The sequence below is a fragment of the Somniosus microcephalus genome, unplaced genomic scaffold (genome assembly GCF_052327205.1).
Source record: "Somniosus microcephalus isolate GS21.2 unplaced genomic scaffold, FLI_Smic_1.0 unresolved_chr1, whole genome shotgun sequence".
Classification (NCBI taxonomy): domain Eukaryota; kingdom Metazoa; phylum Chordata; class Chondrichthyes; order Squaliformes; family Somniosidae; genus Somniosus; species Somniosus microcephalus.
In genome coordinates, this window is record NW_028225179.1 from 174,876,099 (window position 1) to 174,894,850 (window position 18,752).

The 18,752-nt window shown below is 48.5% G+C and overlaps 1 protein-coding gene and 1 pseudogene across 1 annotated transcript; both read left to right on the forward strand.

Annotated features, from left to right (window-relative positions):
- Positions 1–1,516: 1,516 nt before the first annotated feature.
- On the forward strand, positions 1,517–9,339 carry LOC147096596 (valine--tRNA ligase-like). The gene is made up of 6 exons (XM_085974139.1): positions 1,517–1,599; positions 2,151–2,264; positions 3,922–4,030; positions 5,653–5,741; positions 7,611–7,701; positions 9,234–9,339. The coding sequence occupies exons 1-6, from the start codon at positions 1,591–1,593 to the stop codon at positions 9,272–9,274; spliced, it is 453 nt and encodes a 150-aa protein (XP_085830265.1). The 5' UTR covers positions 1,517–1,590; the 3' UTR covers positions 9,275–9,339.
- Positions 9,312–18,498, forward strand: LOC147096597 (uncharacterized; annotated as a pseudogene).
- The last annotated feature ends 254 nt before the right edge of the window (positions 18,499–18,752 follow it).

Here is an 18,752-nt window from a genome sequence, read left to right on the forward strand (position 1 = left end):
TCTCTCGCGCTCTCTCTCCCTCCCCCCTTTTCTCTCGCTGCGCTCTCTCTCCCTCCCCCTTTCTCTCTCGCGCTCTCTCTCCTCCCCTTTCTCTCTCGCGCTCTCTCTCCCTCCCCCTTTCTCTCTCGCGCTCTCTCTCCCTCCCCCTTTCTCTCTCGCGCTCTCTCTCCCTCCCCCTTTTCTCTCTCGCGCTCTCTCTCCCTCCCCCTTTTTCTCTCGCGCTCTCTCTCCCTCCCCCTTTTTCTCTCGCGCTCTCTCTCCCCTCCCCCTTTCTCTCTCGCGCGCTCTCTCCCTCCCCCTTTCTCTCTCGCACTCTCTCTCCCTCCCCCTTTCTCTCTCTCGCGCTCTCTCTCCCTCCCCCTTTTTCCTCGCGCGCTCTCTCTCCCTCCCCCCTTTCTCTCTCGCGCTCTCTCTCCCTCCCCCTTTCTCCTCTCTCGCGCTCTCTCTCCCTCCCCCCTTTCTCTCTCGCGCTCTCTCCTCCCTCCCCCTTTCTCTCTCGTGCTCTCTCCCCTCCCCGCTCCCCCCCCTCCCTCCTCGCTCGCCCCCCCTCCCTCCCTCCCCGATGGAGGGAAAGTCTTCTCCCTGTGCCCGATTTCAGACACTCCATGAAGTGAGATCGCAGCAACCTCGGTCCAGTTCCCAAAGTTAGGAACCTCTTCCTCCGCTTGACCGGGACTGCCCAGCGGGCGGGTGATTGCTGAGTTGGGAATGTGCTGCAGAGTCTGCTTCTTCTTCACCTCCTTCTCATTCTTTTTAATTTCCATCTCCTCTTTTCTCTTCTTCCTTTTATCTTTTCCCTGCTCTTTCCCTTCCCCCCCCCTCCTCCCTCCTTTTCCTCCCCCCCACTCCTCCTTTTCCTCCCCCCTCCTTTTCCTCTTCCTCCTTCTTTTCCTCCCCCCTCTCCCCCCTCCTTTTCCTCTTCCCCCTCCTTTTCCTCCCCCCTCCCCCACTTCCACCTCTCTCCCGCTTGCTTTGATGTAGGACATTCTTACTTCCTGAGGAAGCCTCTCAGCGATAGGATTACTCCTGACGCGCAGTCACCTTTCCAATGTGGAGGAATGCCTGTTGATGCACAGCAAGATCCAGCAAACCATCTGGTTTTTCATGGTGTTTGATTGGGGGGGAGGAACGTTGGCCGAGATGCTGGGAAACCCATCCGCTCTTCTCCCAAACAGTGCTGAGCGATCCTTCAATTAAACCTGAACCGTCTCATCTAAAAGGCGGTACCTCTGACAGTGCAGCACTCCCTCAGTACTGCCTAGATTTTATGCTCGAGTCTCTGGAGTGGGGACTTGAACCCACAACTCCGAGGTGAGAGTGATGCCCACCGAGCCATGGCTAACACCCGAAGTTAATATAAAGTTAGTAACACTTCCCAACATGCAAGAAATGTATTTGATGTTTAATTATGAAGTCCCATAATGAAAGTTTTAGGCCATCTTATTTCATGAAGCCTCTTCCTCGTGTGTGTGAAATCCTCAGGTCTCTTTTTTTTTCTCTCCTCGTTTCTTCTGCAGGAAAGGTGACCGTATTTACCATCAGTAGCGGAAGCTGGGATCGTCTTTGGACTGGGACCGTGCCTGCTTCACGATGGACACTGTGTACACCTAGGCAGGCAGGACCTACCCTAGGCAGGAATGGGAATAGCTCCCCGATTTTGGTCGTAATCCCAATGCGCATTGTGAAATTTTTCAAATCATTGCGGTAACATACGGACACACAAAATTAATGGGCAGGAAAAGACCAGTTTGCTCCATCAAGCCTGCCCCACACCTCATGGAGGCCGGAGCATCGTGACGAGACACTTCCTCGATAAGTCTTTGCCGAGACACCGTTGTGGAGTGTGTAGTTGATGTAATCAGAGTTACAAAGTACTCCTGCATTAACCTTGCGGTCGTAGCCAACGTTCCCTTTAAGATGCGCTCTGTAAATTTGAAGGAACATTGGTCGTAGCTAAAGCTGAAGCACCTCTTTATCAGCACATTTATTGTTTAATGTATTGCCGGTGTTGAAGGCTCATTCGGGTCTCCCGCGGAGCAATTAATCGAGTCTCCCGCGGAGCAAGTAATCAATCGAGTCTCCCACGGAGCAATTAATCGAGTCTCCGGCAGAGCAATTAATCAATCGAGTCTCCTTTTCTCCTTCCGCAGAAACTGTCCGACGCAGTTGAAGGTTTTATCAGACTGCACGATGGTGTGATCTATAGCAGCACGCGGCTGGTCAACTGGTCCTGCACGCTCAACTCCGCTATTTCCGATATCCAGGTACCGATGGGTAATTTGTCAAACTGTTCTGACGCGCTTCCTAATCTGTGCGCTGTTCCCACTCCTCTACATGGGCTGCAAGCTTAGCTGATGCAACTGTCAATAGAAACAGAAAATACTGGAACTGCGAACTGGTTGGTTAGCTTTCACTTGTCTTTCGCGTTGGCACTTGGTTGGGATGTTGCCCCTCAGTGTTCCTGGATCACCCTGGGAGCACGGATCAGGAAATTCCGCAGCGCCAGCCCATGCTATTCTGATCGTTATGGTGCGAAACTACTCTTTTAATTTAGATTAAAGATCTAACGATCATCGACATGACATTACTTCCAACTTCCAAAAAAACCTGCATGGTTCCCCCTCCGACGGATCAGTGCTGCGAGTTACAGGGAGTCTGAGACCAGCATAGGAACAGGAGGAGGCCATTCGGCCCCTCGAGCCTGTTCCGCCATTCAATCAGATCACGGCTGATCTGTATCTTAACTCCATCTGCCCGCCTTGATTCCGTACCATTTAATAACCTTGCCTAAGAAAAAAAGATCTATCAATCTCAGTTTTGAAATTATTACGGTAATTGGCAGCGTTTTAGCGGGAGAGAGTTCCAGTATGTTTTCAATCTCGAGGGCTGGACAATCTCCGGCTTCCTGCAATATACAATATTCTTGTCAGTGATCAATAGAGCTTCTGATCAGAAAGAATTCGGTTTTGAAATACTGAAGTGTTGGGGGTCGGGGATGGGAAGTGGAAAGTGCGATCACAGAGACACAGGGAGGATGTCGAAGCTCACAGTCCTTCATACAGGAGCTTTTGGGATACACTATGGGTAATTGGAGACGTGCTTGGGGGGGAAAAGCTGACTTTGGACCTATGGTTCCCAAAGCTCTCCACCACTGGGGTTTTCTTCACCTCGTGTCTGGGTCTGTTGAAGACTAATTTTTTTTAAATTCGTTTGGATGTGGGCGTCGCTGGCAAGGCCGGCATTTATTGCCCACCCCTAGTTGCCTTTGAGAAGGTGGTGGTGAGCCGCCGCCTTGAACCTCTGCAGTCCGTGTGGTGATGGTACTCCAACAGGGCTGTTAGGGAGGGAGTTCCAGGATTCTGACCCAGCGACGATGAAGGAACGGTGATATATTTCCAAGTCAGGATGGTGTGTGACTTGGAGGTGGTGGTGTTCCCATGCGCCTGCTGCCCTTGTCCTTCTAGGTGGAAGAGGTCGCGAGTTTGGGAGGTGCTGCCGAAAAGCCTTGGCGAGTTGCTGCAGTGCATCTTGTAGATGGTACACACTGGAGCCATGGTACGCCGGTGGTGGAGGGAGTGAATATGTAAGGTGGTGGACGGGCTGCCGATCAAGTGTGCTGATGGATAGAGATTGATTGCTATGACGAGTCAGCCTCTCGATTATCGTTATATCGTGCGACTACCAGGATGGTGGTCTTTTTCACACAAAGGGTGAGTGGAAAGCTGAAACAGCTGAGGGCCTGGCTGTCAATGATGGGGCGAAGGAAGTGGTGGTGGGGGGTGGGTGCGGGGAGGAGATGCACAAGCGGCCAGAATTGGAGGAGCTCCGTTGTCTCGCCTTGTCTGAGATTGACTAACTCAGCACAGCCTTGTGGGTGAAAGGTTGGCCGAGCGTCATACTGAGGTGTGCTTCTCCCATCAGGTGGACAAGAAGGAGCTGACGGGCCGAACGCTGCTTCCCGTGCCCAGTTACAAGGACAAGGTGGAGTTTGGAGTTCTGATCTCCTTCGCGTATAAAATCGACGGATCGGGTGAGTCCAGTGAAAGTCAATCGACTTCCAGATATGGGCGGCGCTGATTGGAAATCATGATTCTGCACCAAGCATCGAGTTCAGTCGCGCGACATTACTTCCAGTTCACTCTCGCTTGTTTCGAAACTCGATACAATCTTACAGCACAGAAGGAGGCCATTCGGCCCATCGTGCCCGAGCCAGCTCTTTGAAAGCGCGATCCAATTAGTCCCACACTCTCCCTGCACTTTCCCCGTAGCCCCGTTATCATTTTGAACACTTCCCACCGGTCTGTAAAACATCTCTTCACCTCTTACTCTCTGCTTTCTGCCAATTCTGTATCCATGCTGCCACCATCCCTTTAATTGGCGGCCGTCCCGTCAGCCGCCCAGACCCCACACTCTGGAACATAACGTAAGAAATAGGAGCAGGAATAGGCCACTTGGCCCCTCGAGCCTGCTCCGCCATTCAATAAGATCATTCCCTCCCTGAAGCTCTCCGCCTCCCTCCTCCTTTAAGACGCTCCTTTAAAACCTACCTCTTTGACCAAGCCTTTGGTCACCTGTCCCACTATCTCTGTGTAGCTCCATGTCGAATATATGTTTGATTTTGCTCCCGTGAAGCGTTTTGGGAGTACTGCGTACAGTTTTGGTCTCCTTATTTAAGGAAGGATATACTTGCATTGGAGGCAGTTCAGAGAAGGTTCACGAGGTTGATTCCGGAGATGAGGGGGTTGACTTATGAAGAAAGGTTGAGCAGGCTGGGCCTATACTCAGTGGAGTTTAGAACAATGAGAGGTGATCTTATTGAAACATATAAGATACTGAGGGGACTCGACAAGGTAGATGCAGAGAGGATGTTTCCCCTCGTGGGGGAATCCAGAACTCGGGGGCACAGTTTCAGAATAAAGGGTCGCCCTTTTAGAACTGAGATGAGGAGGAATTTCTTCTCAGAGGGTCGTAAATCTGTGGAATTTTCTGCCCCAGAGAGCCGTGGGGAGCGGGGAGGGAAGTGGTTTTGAGCCCAAGATCAGCCATGATCTTATTGAATGGCGGAGCAGGCTCGAGGGGCCAAGTGGCCTACTCCTGCTCCTATTTCTTATGTTCTTGTGTTTTACTACTTTAAAGGCGCTGTATAAATGCAAGTTGTTCTCTTCGCTTCTTCCTGGGCGGTTCTAGTGTGCATCGATTTTTAGCGCCGGATTAACAATGAGGAATTATCGCAGGACAGGAAAAAAGAAGGCAGAAAGAAAGACTTGTGTTAAGTCTGCGTGTTCCAGTTGTATTAAGATTAATTACTGACACAGACTACAAGAATAAAGTTCAACAGGTCTTTACTAGTTGGAGGTCAGGACTATACTAAATACAATATCACTACACAGTACTTATATACCGGTGGTCACCATCGGTATTACGTATACAGCAGCCAGAGAAAGTAGTACATCTCAAGGTGGAACAGGTTACATACACCACAACTTGCATTTCTATAGCGCGTTTCAAAGCGCTTTACAGCCAATGAAGTACTTTTTGAAGTGTAGTCGCGGTTGTAATGTAGGAAACGCAGCAGCCAATTTGCACACAGCAAGCTCCCACAGACAGCAAATGTGATCATGACCATTATTTCCTCTTTCCGGGTCTTTGTAGATGAGGAAGTGGTGGTGGCGACCACGCGTATCGAGAGCATGCTGGAAGACACTGCTGTGGCCGTTCACCCGCAGGACCCCAGATACCAGGTAACACCCAAACACGCGGGGCGCTTGGACCCTGCGAGCGAGCTCTCGGATCAGCATAACCTACCTGAACCACGACGTTTCGAGCCTCTGACCTGGCCTGTGCATCCACTCTCGCAGTGCTTACTTAACGTCAGTTAGACTTGTAGCCTTAAAGGGAACGCACCAACACTTCAGTCGCAGAATTATGCATTCTGTTTTGCATAGAATGTCGACATTATTAGATTATAGTGGAAGCTCTTGACTTACTGTGAACAGCGCCTTGTCAGTGTGACTGCATGCCTGTGTGTGTGTGTGACCATGACTGTGTGTGTGTGACCGTGTGTGTGTGACTGCATGACTGCGTGCGTGTGTGCGTGCGTGTGTGAGATAGACACATAGGAACAGGAGGAGGCGCTTCAGCCCCTCGAGCCTGTTCTGCCATTCAATTACACCATGGCTGATCTATATCTTAACTCCATCTACCCGCCTTGGTTCTGTCACCCTTGATACCCGTGCCCAATAACAATCTATCAATCTCCATTAAAAAAATTTCAATTGAGCCCCAGCCTCAACAGCTTTTTTGGGAGAAGAGAGTTCCAGATTTCCACTAATTCTTTGTGTGAAGAAGTGCTTCCTGACATCACCCCTGAACGGCCTGGCTCTAATTTTAAGGTTATGCCCCCCTTGTTCTGGACTCCCCTCGCCCCGCCCCTCCCCCTGACCAAAGCAAATAGTTTCTCTCGATCTACCTTAGTCATGTTAAACACCTCAAATCTTAATCTTCTATAACTCATGGGAATACAAGCCTAGTCTACACAACCGGTCCTCATAAATTAACCGGTCCTCATAAATTAACCCTTTTAGCCCCAGTATCGCTCTGGGGAATCTGCGCTGCAGCTCCGTCCGAAAGTGGTGCGAGTCAGGCAGTGTGTATTAAGGTTCATGCACATGGTCTGCACTTCCTGTACACATCCTCAGCAATGATTGTGTTTCACCCTTACTTCAGGACTCCCCAAGGGCTTCATCGCCAATGTATCACCACTGAATGTTTCATCTCTATACCTTGTTACTGGCCTACTACGTCCGAGGGATCAACTCCCTCCTTGACCTTCCCACCTCCGTCTCCCAATTCCAATCGAAACCGGGAGGAGGGGGTGTGGGGGAGAAGCAAAAAATCTTTTCCCTTGTCGGTGAAATTTCTAATGTCCAAAATAAGGTTTTAAACAAAATGATATATTTCACCAGTAACTAATGGTCTTTTGTGAGGAAGGAGCTTCTTTCAAGCTTGTCTTTTGAAGGCCTTGGCATCTACATAAAGCCTGGGCTCAAATTTAATTTCTTTCCCCAGAGTTTCAATGAATCGCACAGCACAGGAGGAGGTCTTTCGGCCCATCGTGCCTGTGCCGGCTCTTTGAAAGAACTGTCCAATTAGACCCACTCCCCCCTGCTCTTTCCCCATAGCCTTGCAAATTTTCCTTTTCAAATATTTATCTAATTTGCTTTTGAAAGTGACTATTGAATCTGCTTCCACCGCCCTTACAGGCAGCGCGTTCCAGATCATCATAACTTGCTGTGTTAAAAAAAAAATAAAAAAAAAATAATCATCTCCCCCTCTGGTTCTTTTGCCAATTACAGTACCTTAAATCTGTGTCCTCTGGTTAACGACCCTCTGGCCACTGGAAACAGTTTCTCCTTATTTACTCTGTCAAAATCATTGATGATTTGGACTGTTAGTCGAATGGTCAGACCTTGTGTGGAGTGGACAGTGCGGAGTCGCTGCATGGTTGGAGGGAGAATGGAGCTTTCGGTGGTTTCAACCCAACTCACTTAGTCCCTCAAATCAATTTTAGTTGAATAAGCAGATAATTGTTTTGCTTTTATTCCTTCTAGAATCTGAAAGGAAAGTTTGTCGTCCATCCTTTCTGTGACCGGAAAATGGCCATTGTCTTCGACGAGTTTGTGGACATGAACTTTGGAACAGGTAAGGTGCCCAATGTCCCACTTATTTTTGTTTGCCTATTTTTAAACAACAGAATGAAAGAATTTGCATTTATATAGCGCCTTTCACAACCTCAGGACGTCCCAAAGCGCTTTACAGCCAATGAAGTACTTTTTTGAAGTGCAGTCACTGTTGTAATGTAGGAAATGCGGCAGCCAATTTGCGCACAGTAAGCTCCCACAAACCGCAATGAGATAATGACCAGGTAATCTGTTTTAGTGATGTTACATAGAATGTACAGCACAGAAACAGGCCATTCGGCCCAACTGGTCCATGCTGGTGTTTGTGCTCCACAGGAGCCTCCCCCCACCCCTCTTCATCTACCCCATCAACATAACCGTCTATTCCTTCCTCCCTCATGTACTTATCTAGCTTCCCCTTAAATGCGTCTATGCTATTCACCTCGACTGCTCCCTGTGGTAGCGAGTTCCACATTCTCACCACTCTCTGCGTAAAGAAAATTCTCCTGAATTCCCTGTTGGATTTATTAGTGACTGTCTAGTGAGACCACACCTTGAGTATTGTGTGCAGTTTTGGTCGCCTTATCTGAGGAAGGATGTTCTTGCCATGGAGGGAGTGCAGCGAAGATTCACCAGACTGATACCTGGGATGGCAGGAATGATGTATGAGGAGAGATGGGGTCGATTGGGCTTATACTCGCTGAAGTTTAGAAGAATGAGAGGGGATCTTATTGAAACTTATAAAATTCTAACAGGACTAGACAGACTAGATGCAGGAAGGATGTTCCCGATGGCGGGGGAGTCCAGAACCAGGGGTCACAGTCTAAGGATAAAGGGTAAGCCATTTAGGACAGAGATGAGGAGGAATTTCTTCACCCAGAGAGTGGTGAACCTGTGGAATTCTCTGCCACAGAGGGCGGTAGAGGCCAATTCATTAAATATATTCAAGAAGGAGTTAGATATATTTCTTAAGGCTAAAGGGATCAAGGGATATGGGGAGAAGGCAGGGACAGGGTACTGAATTTGGATGATCAGCCATGATCTCATTGAATGGCGGAGCAGGCTCGAGGGGCCGAATGGCCTACTCCTGCTCCTATCTTCTATGTTTCTATGTCTGTCTGATATTTATGGGCCCTAGTTATGGATTCCCATAGAAGTGGAAATATATTCTCTACATCTCCCATATCGAACCCTTCATAATCTTAATGACCTCTCTCAGGTCACCCCCTCAGTCTTCTCTTTTCGAAATTGGTTGAGGGATAAATATTGGCCAGGACACCGGTAAGAAATACGCCCAGCTGAGAGGGCAGACAGGGCATCGGTTGAACGTCTCATTGAAAGACGGTACCTCTGAGAGTGCAGAGTTCCCTCAGTACAGCACTGGGAGTGTCGGCCTAGATTATGGGCGCAATTCTCTGGAGTGGGGACTTGAATCCACGACCCAAAGGCGGTGAATCCTTTTGTCCTACTGGTATATCCCGAGATATCAGGACGTGCCTGCTGAGAACTGTAGCCAGGCAGCTTTCAAAAGTTTTTAACGTTAATCTCTTTTAGGTGCTGTAAAGATCACCCCAGCTCACGACCAGAATGATTGAGGTGGGGATGAGACATAACCTTGCGTTCGTAAACATCATGGATGATGATTGCTTTCTCATCAACGTCCCTGAGCCTTTCTTGGTAACTGTTTGTTTAATTATTTTTCCCCGCTCGTATATTTCAGCTCGCAGCCATGAGGGATGTTAGCACTGTGAACAGCTCCCTCCGACACTGTCCCATCAAACACTCCCAGGGCAGGTACAGCACAGGTTAGATACAAAGTAAAGCTCCCTCTACACTGCCCCATCAAACACTCCCGGGGCAGGTACAGCACGGGGTTAGATACAGAGTAAAGCTCCGTCTCACTGTTCCATCAAATACTCCCAGGGCAGGTACAGCATGGCTTAGATACAGTGTAAAGCTCCCTCTACACTGTCCCATCAAACACAATCCCAGGGCAGGTACAGCACAGGTTAGATGCAGACTAACTCTATGACTCTAAATCTCCATCTGCACTGTCGCATCATACGCTCCCAGGGCAGGTACATTACGGGGTTAGAAACCAGGTAAAGCTTCCTCTACACTGTCCCATCAAACACTACAAGGGCAGGTGCAGCACGGGGTTGGATACAGAGTAAAGCTCCCTCTACACGGTCCCATCACAAACTCCCAGGGCAGGTAAAGCACAGGTTAGATACAGAGTAAAGCTCCCTCTACACTGCCCCCATCACCAGGGCAGGTACAGCACAGGGTTAGATGCAGAGTAAAGCTCCCTCTACACTGTCCCATGAAACACTCCCAGGGTAGGTACAGCATGGGTTAGATACAGAGTAAAGCTCCCCCTACAGTGTCCCATCAAACACTCCCAGGGCAGGTATATTATGGAGTTAGAAACAAGGTAAAACTTCCTCTACACTGTCCCATCAAACACTCCCAGGGCAGGTACATCACGGGGTTAGATACAGGATAAAGTTCCCTCTACACTGTCCCATCAAACACTCCTGGGGCAGGTACAGAACGGGTTAGATGCAGAGTAAAGCTCCTGCTACACTGTCCTACAGTCCCAGGGCAGGTACAGCATGGGTTAGATACAGAGTAAAGCTCCCTCTTCACTGCCCCATCATACATTCCCCGGGCAGGTATATTACGGGGTTAGAAACAAGGTAAAACTTCCACTACACTGTCCAATCAAACTCTCCCAGGGCAGGTACAGCATGGGATAGATAGAGTAAAGCTCCCTCTTCACTGCCCCATCAAACACTCCCAGGTCAAGGACTGCACGAGTTAGATACAGAGTAACGCTCACTCTGTACTGTCCCATCAAACACTCCCAGGGCAGGTACATCAGGGGTTAGATACAGAGTAAAGCTCCGTCTCACTGTTCCATCAAATACTCCCAGGGCAGGTACAGCATGGCTTAGATACAGTGTAAAGCTCCCTCTACACTGTCCCATCAAACACAATCCCAGGGCAGGTACAGCACGGGTTAGATGCAGACTAAATCTCCATCTGCACTGTCGCATCATACGCTCCCAGGGCAGGTACATTACGGGGTTAGAAACCAGGTAAAGCTTCCTCTACACTGTTCCATCAAACACTACAAGGGCAGGTGCAGCACGGGGTTGGATACAGAGTAAAGCTCCCTCTACACGGTCCCATCACAAACTCCCAGGGCAGGTAAAGCACAGGTTAGATACAGAGTAAAGCTCCCTCTACACTGTCCCCATCAAACACTCCCAGGGCAGGTATATTACGGGGTTAGAAACCAGGTAAAACTTCCTCTACACTGTCCCATTAATCTCTCCCAAGGCAAGTACAGTATGGGTTAGATGCAGAGTAAAGCTCCCTCTACACTGTCCCATGAAACACTCCCAGGGTAGGTACAGCATGGGTTAGATACAGAGTAAAGCTCCCCCTACACTGTCCCATCAAACACTCCCAGGGCAGGTACAGCACGGGGTTAGATACAGGATAAAGTTCCCTCTACACTGTCCCATCAAACACTCCTGGGGCAGGTACAGAACGGGTTAGATGCAGAGTAAAGCTCCTGCTACACTGTCCCATGATACACTCCCAGGGCAGGTATATTACGGGGTTAGAAACAAGGTAAAACTTTCTCTACACTGTCCCATTAATCTCTCCCATGGCAAGTACAGTATGGGTTAGATGCAGAGTAAAGCTCCCTCTACAATGTCCCATGAAACACTCCCAGGGTAGGTACAGCATGGGTTAGATACCGAGTAAAGCTCCATCTACACTGTCCCATCATACACTCCCAGGGCAGGTGCGCAGCGCTGGTTAGATACAGAGTAAAGGTCCCTCTACACTGTCCCCATCAAACACTCCCAGGGCAGGTATATTACGGAGTTAGAAACAAGGTAAAACTTCCTCTACACTGTCCCATCAAACACTCCCGGGGCAGGAGCAGCACGGGTTAGATACAGAGTAAAGCTCCGTCTACCCTGTTCCGTCAAACAGTCCCAGGATAGGTACAGCATGGAATAGATACAGAGTAAAGTTCCATCTCATTGAAACTTATAAAATTCTGACAGGACTGGACAGACTAGATGCAGGAAGGATGTTCCTGATGGTCGGGGAGTCCAGAACCAGGGGGTCACAGTCTAAGGATAAGGGGTAGGCCATTTAGGACAGAAATGAGGAGGAATTTCTTCACCCAGAGAGTGGTGAACCTGTGGAATTCTCTACCACAGAAGGCAGTAGAGGCCAATTCATTAAATATATTCAAGAAGGAGTTGGATATATTTCTTAAGGCTAAAGGGATCAAGGGGTATGGGGAGAAAGCAGGGACTGGGTACTGAATTTGGATGATCAGCCATGATCGCATTGAATGGTGGAGCATGCTCGAGGGGCCGAATGGCCTACTCCTGCTCCTATCTTCTATGTTTCTACACTATCCCCATCTCAAGGGCAGGTCTAGCACGGGTTAGATGCAGAGTAAAGGTCCCTCTACACTGCCCCATGATACACTTCCAGGGCAAGGACAGCACCAGTTAGATACAGAATAAATCTCCCTCCACACTGTCCCATCATCCACTCCCAGATACAGCATGGGTTAGATCGAATGTAAAGCTCACTCTACACTGTCCCCATCACCAGGGCAGTAGCAGCATGAGTTAGATGCAGAGTAAAGCTCCCTCTACACTGTCCCCATCAAACACTCCCAGGATAGGTACAGCATGGATTAGATACAGGGTAAAGCTTCCTCCACACTGCCCATTATACATTCCTAGGGCAGGTATATTACGGGGTTAGAAACAAGGTAAAACTTCCACTACACTGTCCCATCAAACGCTACCAGGGCAGGTACATCAGGGGGTTGGATACCAAGTAAAGCTCCCTCTACATTGCCCCATCAAGCACTCCCAGGGCAGGTACAGCACGGGATATATACAGAGTAACGCTCCCACTTCACTGTCCCATCAATCACTCCTAGGGCAGGTACAGCACTGGTTAGATACAGAGTAAATCTCCCTCTGCACTGTCCCATCAAACTCTCCCAGGGCAGGTACATCACGGGGTTAGATACAGGGTAAAGCTTCCTCTGCACTGTACCATCAAACATTGCCAAGGCAAGTACAGCATGGGTTAGATACAGAGTAATGCTCACTCTACACTGTCCCATCAATCACTCCCAGGGCAGGTACAGCATAGGTTAGATACAGAGTAAAGCTCCCTCTACACTATCCCCATCACCAGGGCAGGTATAGCACGGGTTAGTTACAGAGTAAAGCACCCTCTACACTGTCCCCATCAAACACTCCCAGGGCAGGTGCAACACGGGTTAGATACAGAGTAGAGCTCCCTCTACACTGTCCCCATCACCAGGGCAGGTACAGCACGGGGTTAGATACAGAGTGAAACTCCCTCTACACTGTCCCATCAAGCAGTCGCAGGGCAGGTACTGCATGGGTTAGATACTGTGTAAAGCTTCCTCTACACTGTCCCATCTAACACTTTGTGGGCAGGTAGTGCTTGGGTTAGATACAGATTAAACCTCCCTCTACAATGTCCCATCAAACACTCCCAGGGCAGGTACATCACAGGGTTAGATACAGGGTAAAGCTTCCTCTACACTGTCCCATCAACATAGAAACATAGAAGATAGGAGCAGGAATAGGCCATTCGGCCCCTCGAGCCTGCTCAGCCATTCAGTACAATCATGGCTGATCATCCAAATTCAGTACCCGGTCCCTGCTTTCTCCCCATACCCCTTGATCCCTTTAGCCTTAAGAAATATATCCAACTCCTTCTTGAATATGTTTAATGAACTGGCCTCCTCCGCCTTCTGTGGTAGAGAGTTCCACAGGTTCACCACTCTGGGTGAAGAAATTCCTCCACATTTCTGTCCTAAATGGCCTACCCCTTATCCTTAGACTGTGTGCCCTGGTTCTGGACTCCCTGACCATCGGGAACATCCTTCCTGCATCTAGTCTGTCCAGTCCTGTCAGAATTTTATAAGTTTCAATGAGATCCCCTCTCATTCTTCTAAACTCCAGCGAGTATAAGCCCAATCGACCCAATCTCTCCTCATACGTCATTCCTGCCATCCCAGGTATCAGCCTGGTGAATCTTCGCTGAACTCCCTCCATGGCAAGAACATCCTTCCTCAGATAAGGTGACCAAAACTGCACACAATACTCAAGGTGTGGTCTCACCAAGGCCCTGTACAACTGCAGCAAGACATCCTTGTTCCTGTACTCAAACCCTCTCGCTACGAAGGCCAACATACCATTTGCCTTCTTAACCGCCTGCTGCACCTGCATGCTTACCTTCAGCGACTGGTGCACAAGGACACCCAGGTCTCGTTGCACTTCCCCTTCTCCCAATCTCTTGCCATTTAGATAATTATCTGCCTTCCTGTTTTTGACACCAAAGTGGATAACCTCACATTTATCCACGTTATATTGCCATGTTTCTGCCCAATCACCCAACATGTCCAAATCATCCTGGAGTTTCTCGACATCCTCCTCACAGCACACACGTCCACCCATCTTTGTGTCGTCTGCAAATTTGGAGATATTGGGCTAGATTTTCGGGGAGCCGTCAGGCGGGGTTTCAGGCGTGTTGGGGGGAAAATCCCGATTTCGGGGGTTCCGACACCATCCCGCCGAAAACCCCACCCCATGTAAGTTTCAGGGGCGGCGGGGACCCGCCGAAACCAAGCGGGAAGGGTTTAGTGCCAATTACAGGCAGTTTTTAGCCTAATCCCTATTTTGAGGGGTTTCGTGTGGGTTTCCCGACGGCTCCAAACCACGCCAGGTAGAGCAGGCGGGCCGTCGGTTTGAAGGAGTTGGAGGGGTCGCGATGTTGGCGCTCAGGTGAGTGATGGGTGCATGAGTGTAAAGGTAAGTGTGTTTGGTGTGTCTAAAGTGTGTAAAGAACTTTTACTTACCTGTACTTACCTTAACAGCCTTTCTTCCTGTAACCGTTGGGAGCTGCATCACTCACCCGGAACTTAAAGCTGAATGGCTGCGATCTGTGAAAAGTGACAGCCTTCAGCGTTGAGTGTCGGTGAGAGTTCTAACTGAGTCTGCGTAGAATGACTCAGCTTAGAACTCAGACTGTCAGTGTTTCACAGCTTCAAGCAGCTGTGAAGCACTGATATTTCATCTGTCAGGAAATCTTGACAGATGAAATTTCAGTCTGTGACGTTAGCTGTTGCCGGGTGGCCCTTAATTGGCCTGCTGGGCGGGCTCAACAAGGTCAATCAAGGGAAAATCACGCGGGTTGGCCGGATGTCGAAGTTGGTGGGTCAAAAACCCGAAAGGGAAAGTCCCGCCGCCTTCCACAAAATCGACCACATTACATCTAGTTCCCTTGTCCAGATCGTATATATATATATATATATATATATATATATATATATATAGTGATGAATAGCTGGGGTCCAAGGACCGATCCCTGCGGTACCCCACTAGTCACTGCCTGCCATTCGGAAAAAGACCCGTTTATTCCAACTCTTTGCTTTCTGTCCGCCAACCAGTTCGCTATCCAAGTCAATACCTTGCCCCCAATCCCATGTGCCTTAACTTTACACGCTAATCTCTTATGCGGGACCTTATCGAAGGCCTTCTGAAAGTCCAGATACACCACATCCACCGGTTCTCCCTTATCTATTCTACCAGTTACATCCTCTCAAAATTCCAGTAGATTAGTCGAGCACGATTTATCTTTTGTGAATCCATGTTGACTTTGTCCGATCCTGTCACTGTTTTCGAAGTGCTCTGCTATTACACCTTTTATAATGGACTCTAGCATTTCCCCCCACTACCAATGTCAGGCTTACCGGTCTGTAATTCCCTGTTTTCTCTCTATCACCTTTTTTGAATAGTGGGGTTACATTAGCTACCCTCCAATCCATGGGTACTGTTCCAGATTCCATCGAATGTTGGAAGATGATCAGCAATGCATCTACTATTTCTAGGGCCACTTCCTTAAGTAACCTCGGATGTAGATTATCAGGCCCTGGGGATTTATCGGCCTTCAGTCCCATCAATTTCCCTAACACCATTTCCCTACAAATACTGATTTCTTTCAGTACCACCCTTTCATCAGCCCTTATGTTCCCCGGCATCTCTGGGAGGTTATTTGTGTCCTCCTTTGTGAAGACAGAACCAAAATATGTATTTAGTTGGTCTGCCATTTCTTTGTCCCCCATTATAAATTCCCCTGATTCTGACTGCAAGGGACCTACGTTTGACTTCACCAATCTTTTTCTCTTCACATATCTATAAAAGCTTTTACAGTCAGTTTTTATGTTCCCTGCAAGCTTACTCTCATATTCTATTTTCCCCTTCTTAATTAATCCCTTTGTCCTCCTTAGTTGAATACTAAACTGCTCCCAATCCTCAGGATTATTGCTTTTTCTGGCCAATTTATATGTCCTCTCCTTGGATCTTATGCTATCCCTAATTTCCCTTGTTAGCTACGGTTGAGTCACCTTTTTTGTTTTATTTTTATGCCAAACTGGGATGAACAAATTCTGTAGTTCATCCATGCAGTCTTTGAATGTTTGCCATTGCCTATCCACCGTCAACCCTTTGAGTGACATTTCCCAATCAATCCTACCCAACTCGCGCCTCAGACCATCGTAGTTTCCTTTATTTAAATTTAGGACCCTAGTCTCTGAGTCAACTACTTCATTCTCCATCTTAATGAAGAATTCGATCATATTATGATTGCTCCGACCCAAGGGGCCTCGTACAACAAGATTGCTAATTAATCCTTTCTCGTTACATAATACCCAGTCTAAGATGGCCTGATCTCTGGTTGGTTCCTCGACATATTGGTCCAGGAAACCATCCCGTAAACACTCCAGGAATTCCTCCTGCACAGTATTGTTACTAATTTGGTTAGCCCAATCTATATGTAGATTAAAGTCACCCATGATGACTGCTGTGCCCTTATTGCACGCTTCTTTAATTTCCCTTTTAATGCCATCCCCAACCTCCGCCTTACTGTTTGGAGGTCTATATACCACTCCCACTAACGTTTTCTGCCCCTTGGTATTTCTCAATTCTACCCATACAGATTCCACATCATCAGAGCTAATCCTTCCTTACAATTGTGTTAATCCCTTCTTTAACCAGTAATGCTACCCCACCTCCCTTTCCTTTTTGCCTATCTTTCCTGAATATCGAATACCCCTGGATGTTGAGTTCCCAGCCTTGGCCATCCTTGAGCCACGTTTCCGTAATCCCAACCAAATCATATTCGTTTACCTCTATTTGCGCAGCCAATTCATCCACCTTATTACGAATGCTCCTCGCATCAGGACTCAAAGCCTTCAGGCTTGTTTTTTTAACGCTCTTAGACCTATTGGAATTATTATTTACTGTATCTACGTTTGATTTAAACCGTTGATTTCTCTGACTGCCACTTTTTTTGTTTTTCTCCTTCCTATCTTTTGCTTTTATCCTTGTTTCCCTTTCCTCTGTCTCCCTGCTCAAGTTCCCAATCCCCTGCCATTTTAGTTTAAACCCTCCCCCAGAGCACTAGCAAACACTCCCCCTAGGACATCGGTTCCAGCCCTGCCCAGGTGCAAACCGTCTGGTTTGAACTGGTCCCACCTCCCCCAGAACCGGTTCCAATGTCCCAGGAACTTGAATCCCTCCCCGTTGCACCATTCCTCTAGCCATGTATTCATCTGAAATATCCTTCTATTTCTACTCTGACTAGCACGTGGCACTGGTAGCAATCCTGAGATTACTACCTTTTGAGGTCCTATTTTTAAATTTACCTCCTAACTCCCTATATTCAGCTTTTAGGACCTCATCCTGGTTTTTACCTATATCGTTGGTACCGATATGCACCACGACAACTGGCTGTTAACCCTCCCCTTCCAAGATGTTCTGCAGCCGCTCTGAGACATCCTTGACCCTTGCACCAGGGAGGCAACACACCATCCTGGAGTCTCGTTTGTGGCCGCAGAAACGCCTATCTAGTCCCCTTACAATAGAATCCCCTATTACTATAGCTCTACCCCTCTTTTTCCTCCCGTCCTGTGCAGCAGAGCCAGCCCTGGTGCCAGGAAGTTGGCTGCTGCTGCTTTCCTCTGATAAGCCAAACACTCCCAGCGCAGGTGCATCATGGCGTTAGATATAGGGTCCCATCAAACACTGGAAGGGCAGGTACATGACGGCGTTAGATACAGAGTAGAGCTCCCTCTACACTGTCCCATCAAACACTCCCAGGGCAGGTACAGCATGGGATAGATACAGAGTAAAGTTCTATCTCATTGAAACTTATAAAATTCTGACAGGACTGGACAGACTAGATGCAGGAAGGATGTTCCCGATGGCCGGGGAGTCCAGAACCAGGAGTCACCGTCTAAGGATAAGGGGTAGGCCATTTAGGACAGAAATGAGGAGGAATTTCTTCACCCAGAGAGTGGTGTACCTGTGGAACTCTCTACCACAGAAGGCAGTAGAGGCCAATTCATGAAATATATTCAAGAAGCAGTTGGATATATTTCTTAAGGCTAAAGGGATCAAGGGGTATGGGGAGAAAGCAGGGACCGGGTACTGAATTTGGATGATCAGCCATGATCGCATTGAATGGCGCAGCAGGCTCGAGGGGCCGAATGGCCTACTCCTGCTCCTATCTTCTATGTTTCTACACTATCCCCATCACCAGGGCAGGTATAGCACGGGTTAGATACAGAGTAAAGCTCCCTCTGCACTGTCCCCATCAAACACTCCCAGGGCAGGTGCAGCACGGGTTAGATACAGAGTAAAGCTCCCTCTATACTGCCCCATCAAACACTGCCAGGGCAGGTACAGCATGGATTGGAAGCAGAATAAAGCTTCCTCTACACTGTCCCATCCAACACTCCGTGGGCAGGTAGAGCATCTCCATCTCCATCTACACTGTCCCATCATACACACCCAGGGCAGGTATATTACGGGGTTAGAAATGAGGTAAAACTTCCTCTACACTGTCCCATCAAACACTCCCAGGGCAGGAGCAGCACGGGTTAGATACAGAGTAAAGCTCCCTCTACACTGTCCCATTTAA

Bases quoted from the DNA above. Each gene is read 5' to 3' on its own strand.
- LOC147096596 (XM_085974139.1), top strand. The intron at 2,265-3,921 runs GTACCGATGGGT...TTCTCCCATCAG, and splicing joins CCGCTATTTCCGATATCCAG to GTGGACAAGAAGGAGCTGAC. The intron at 5,742-7,610 runs GTAACACCCAAA...TATTCCTTCTAG, and splicing joins CGCAGGACCCCAGATACCAG to AATCTGAAAGGAAAGTTTGT.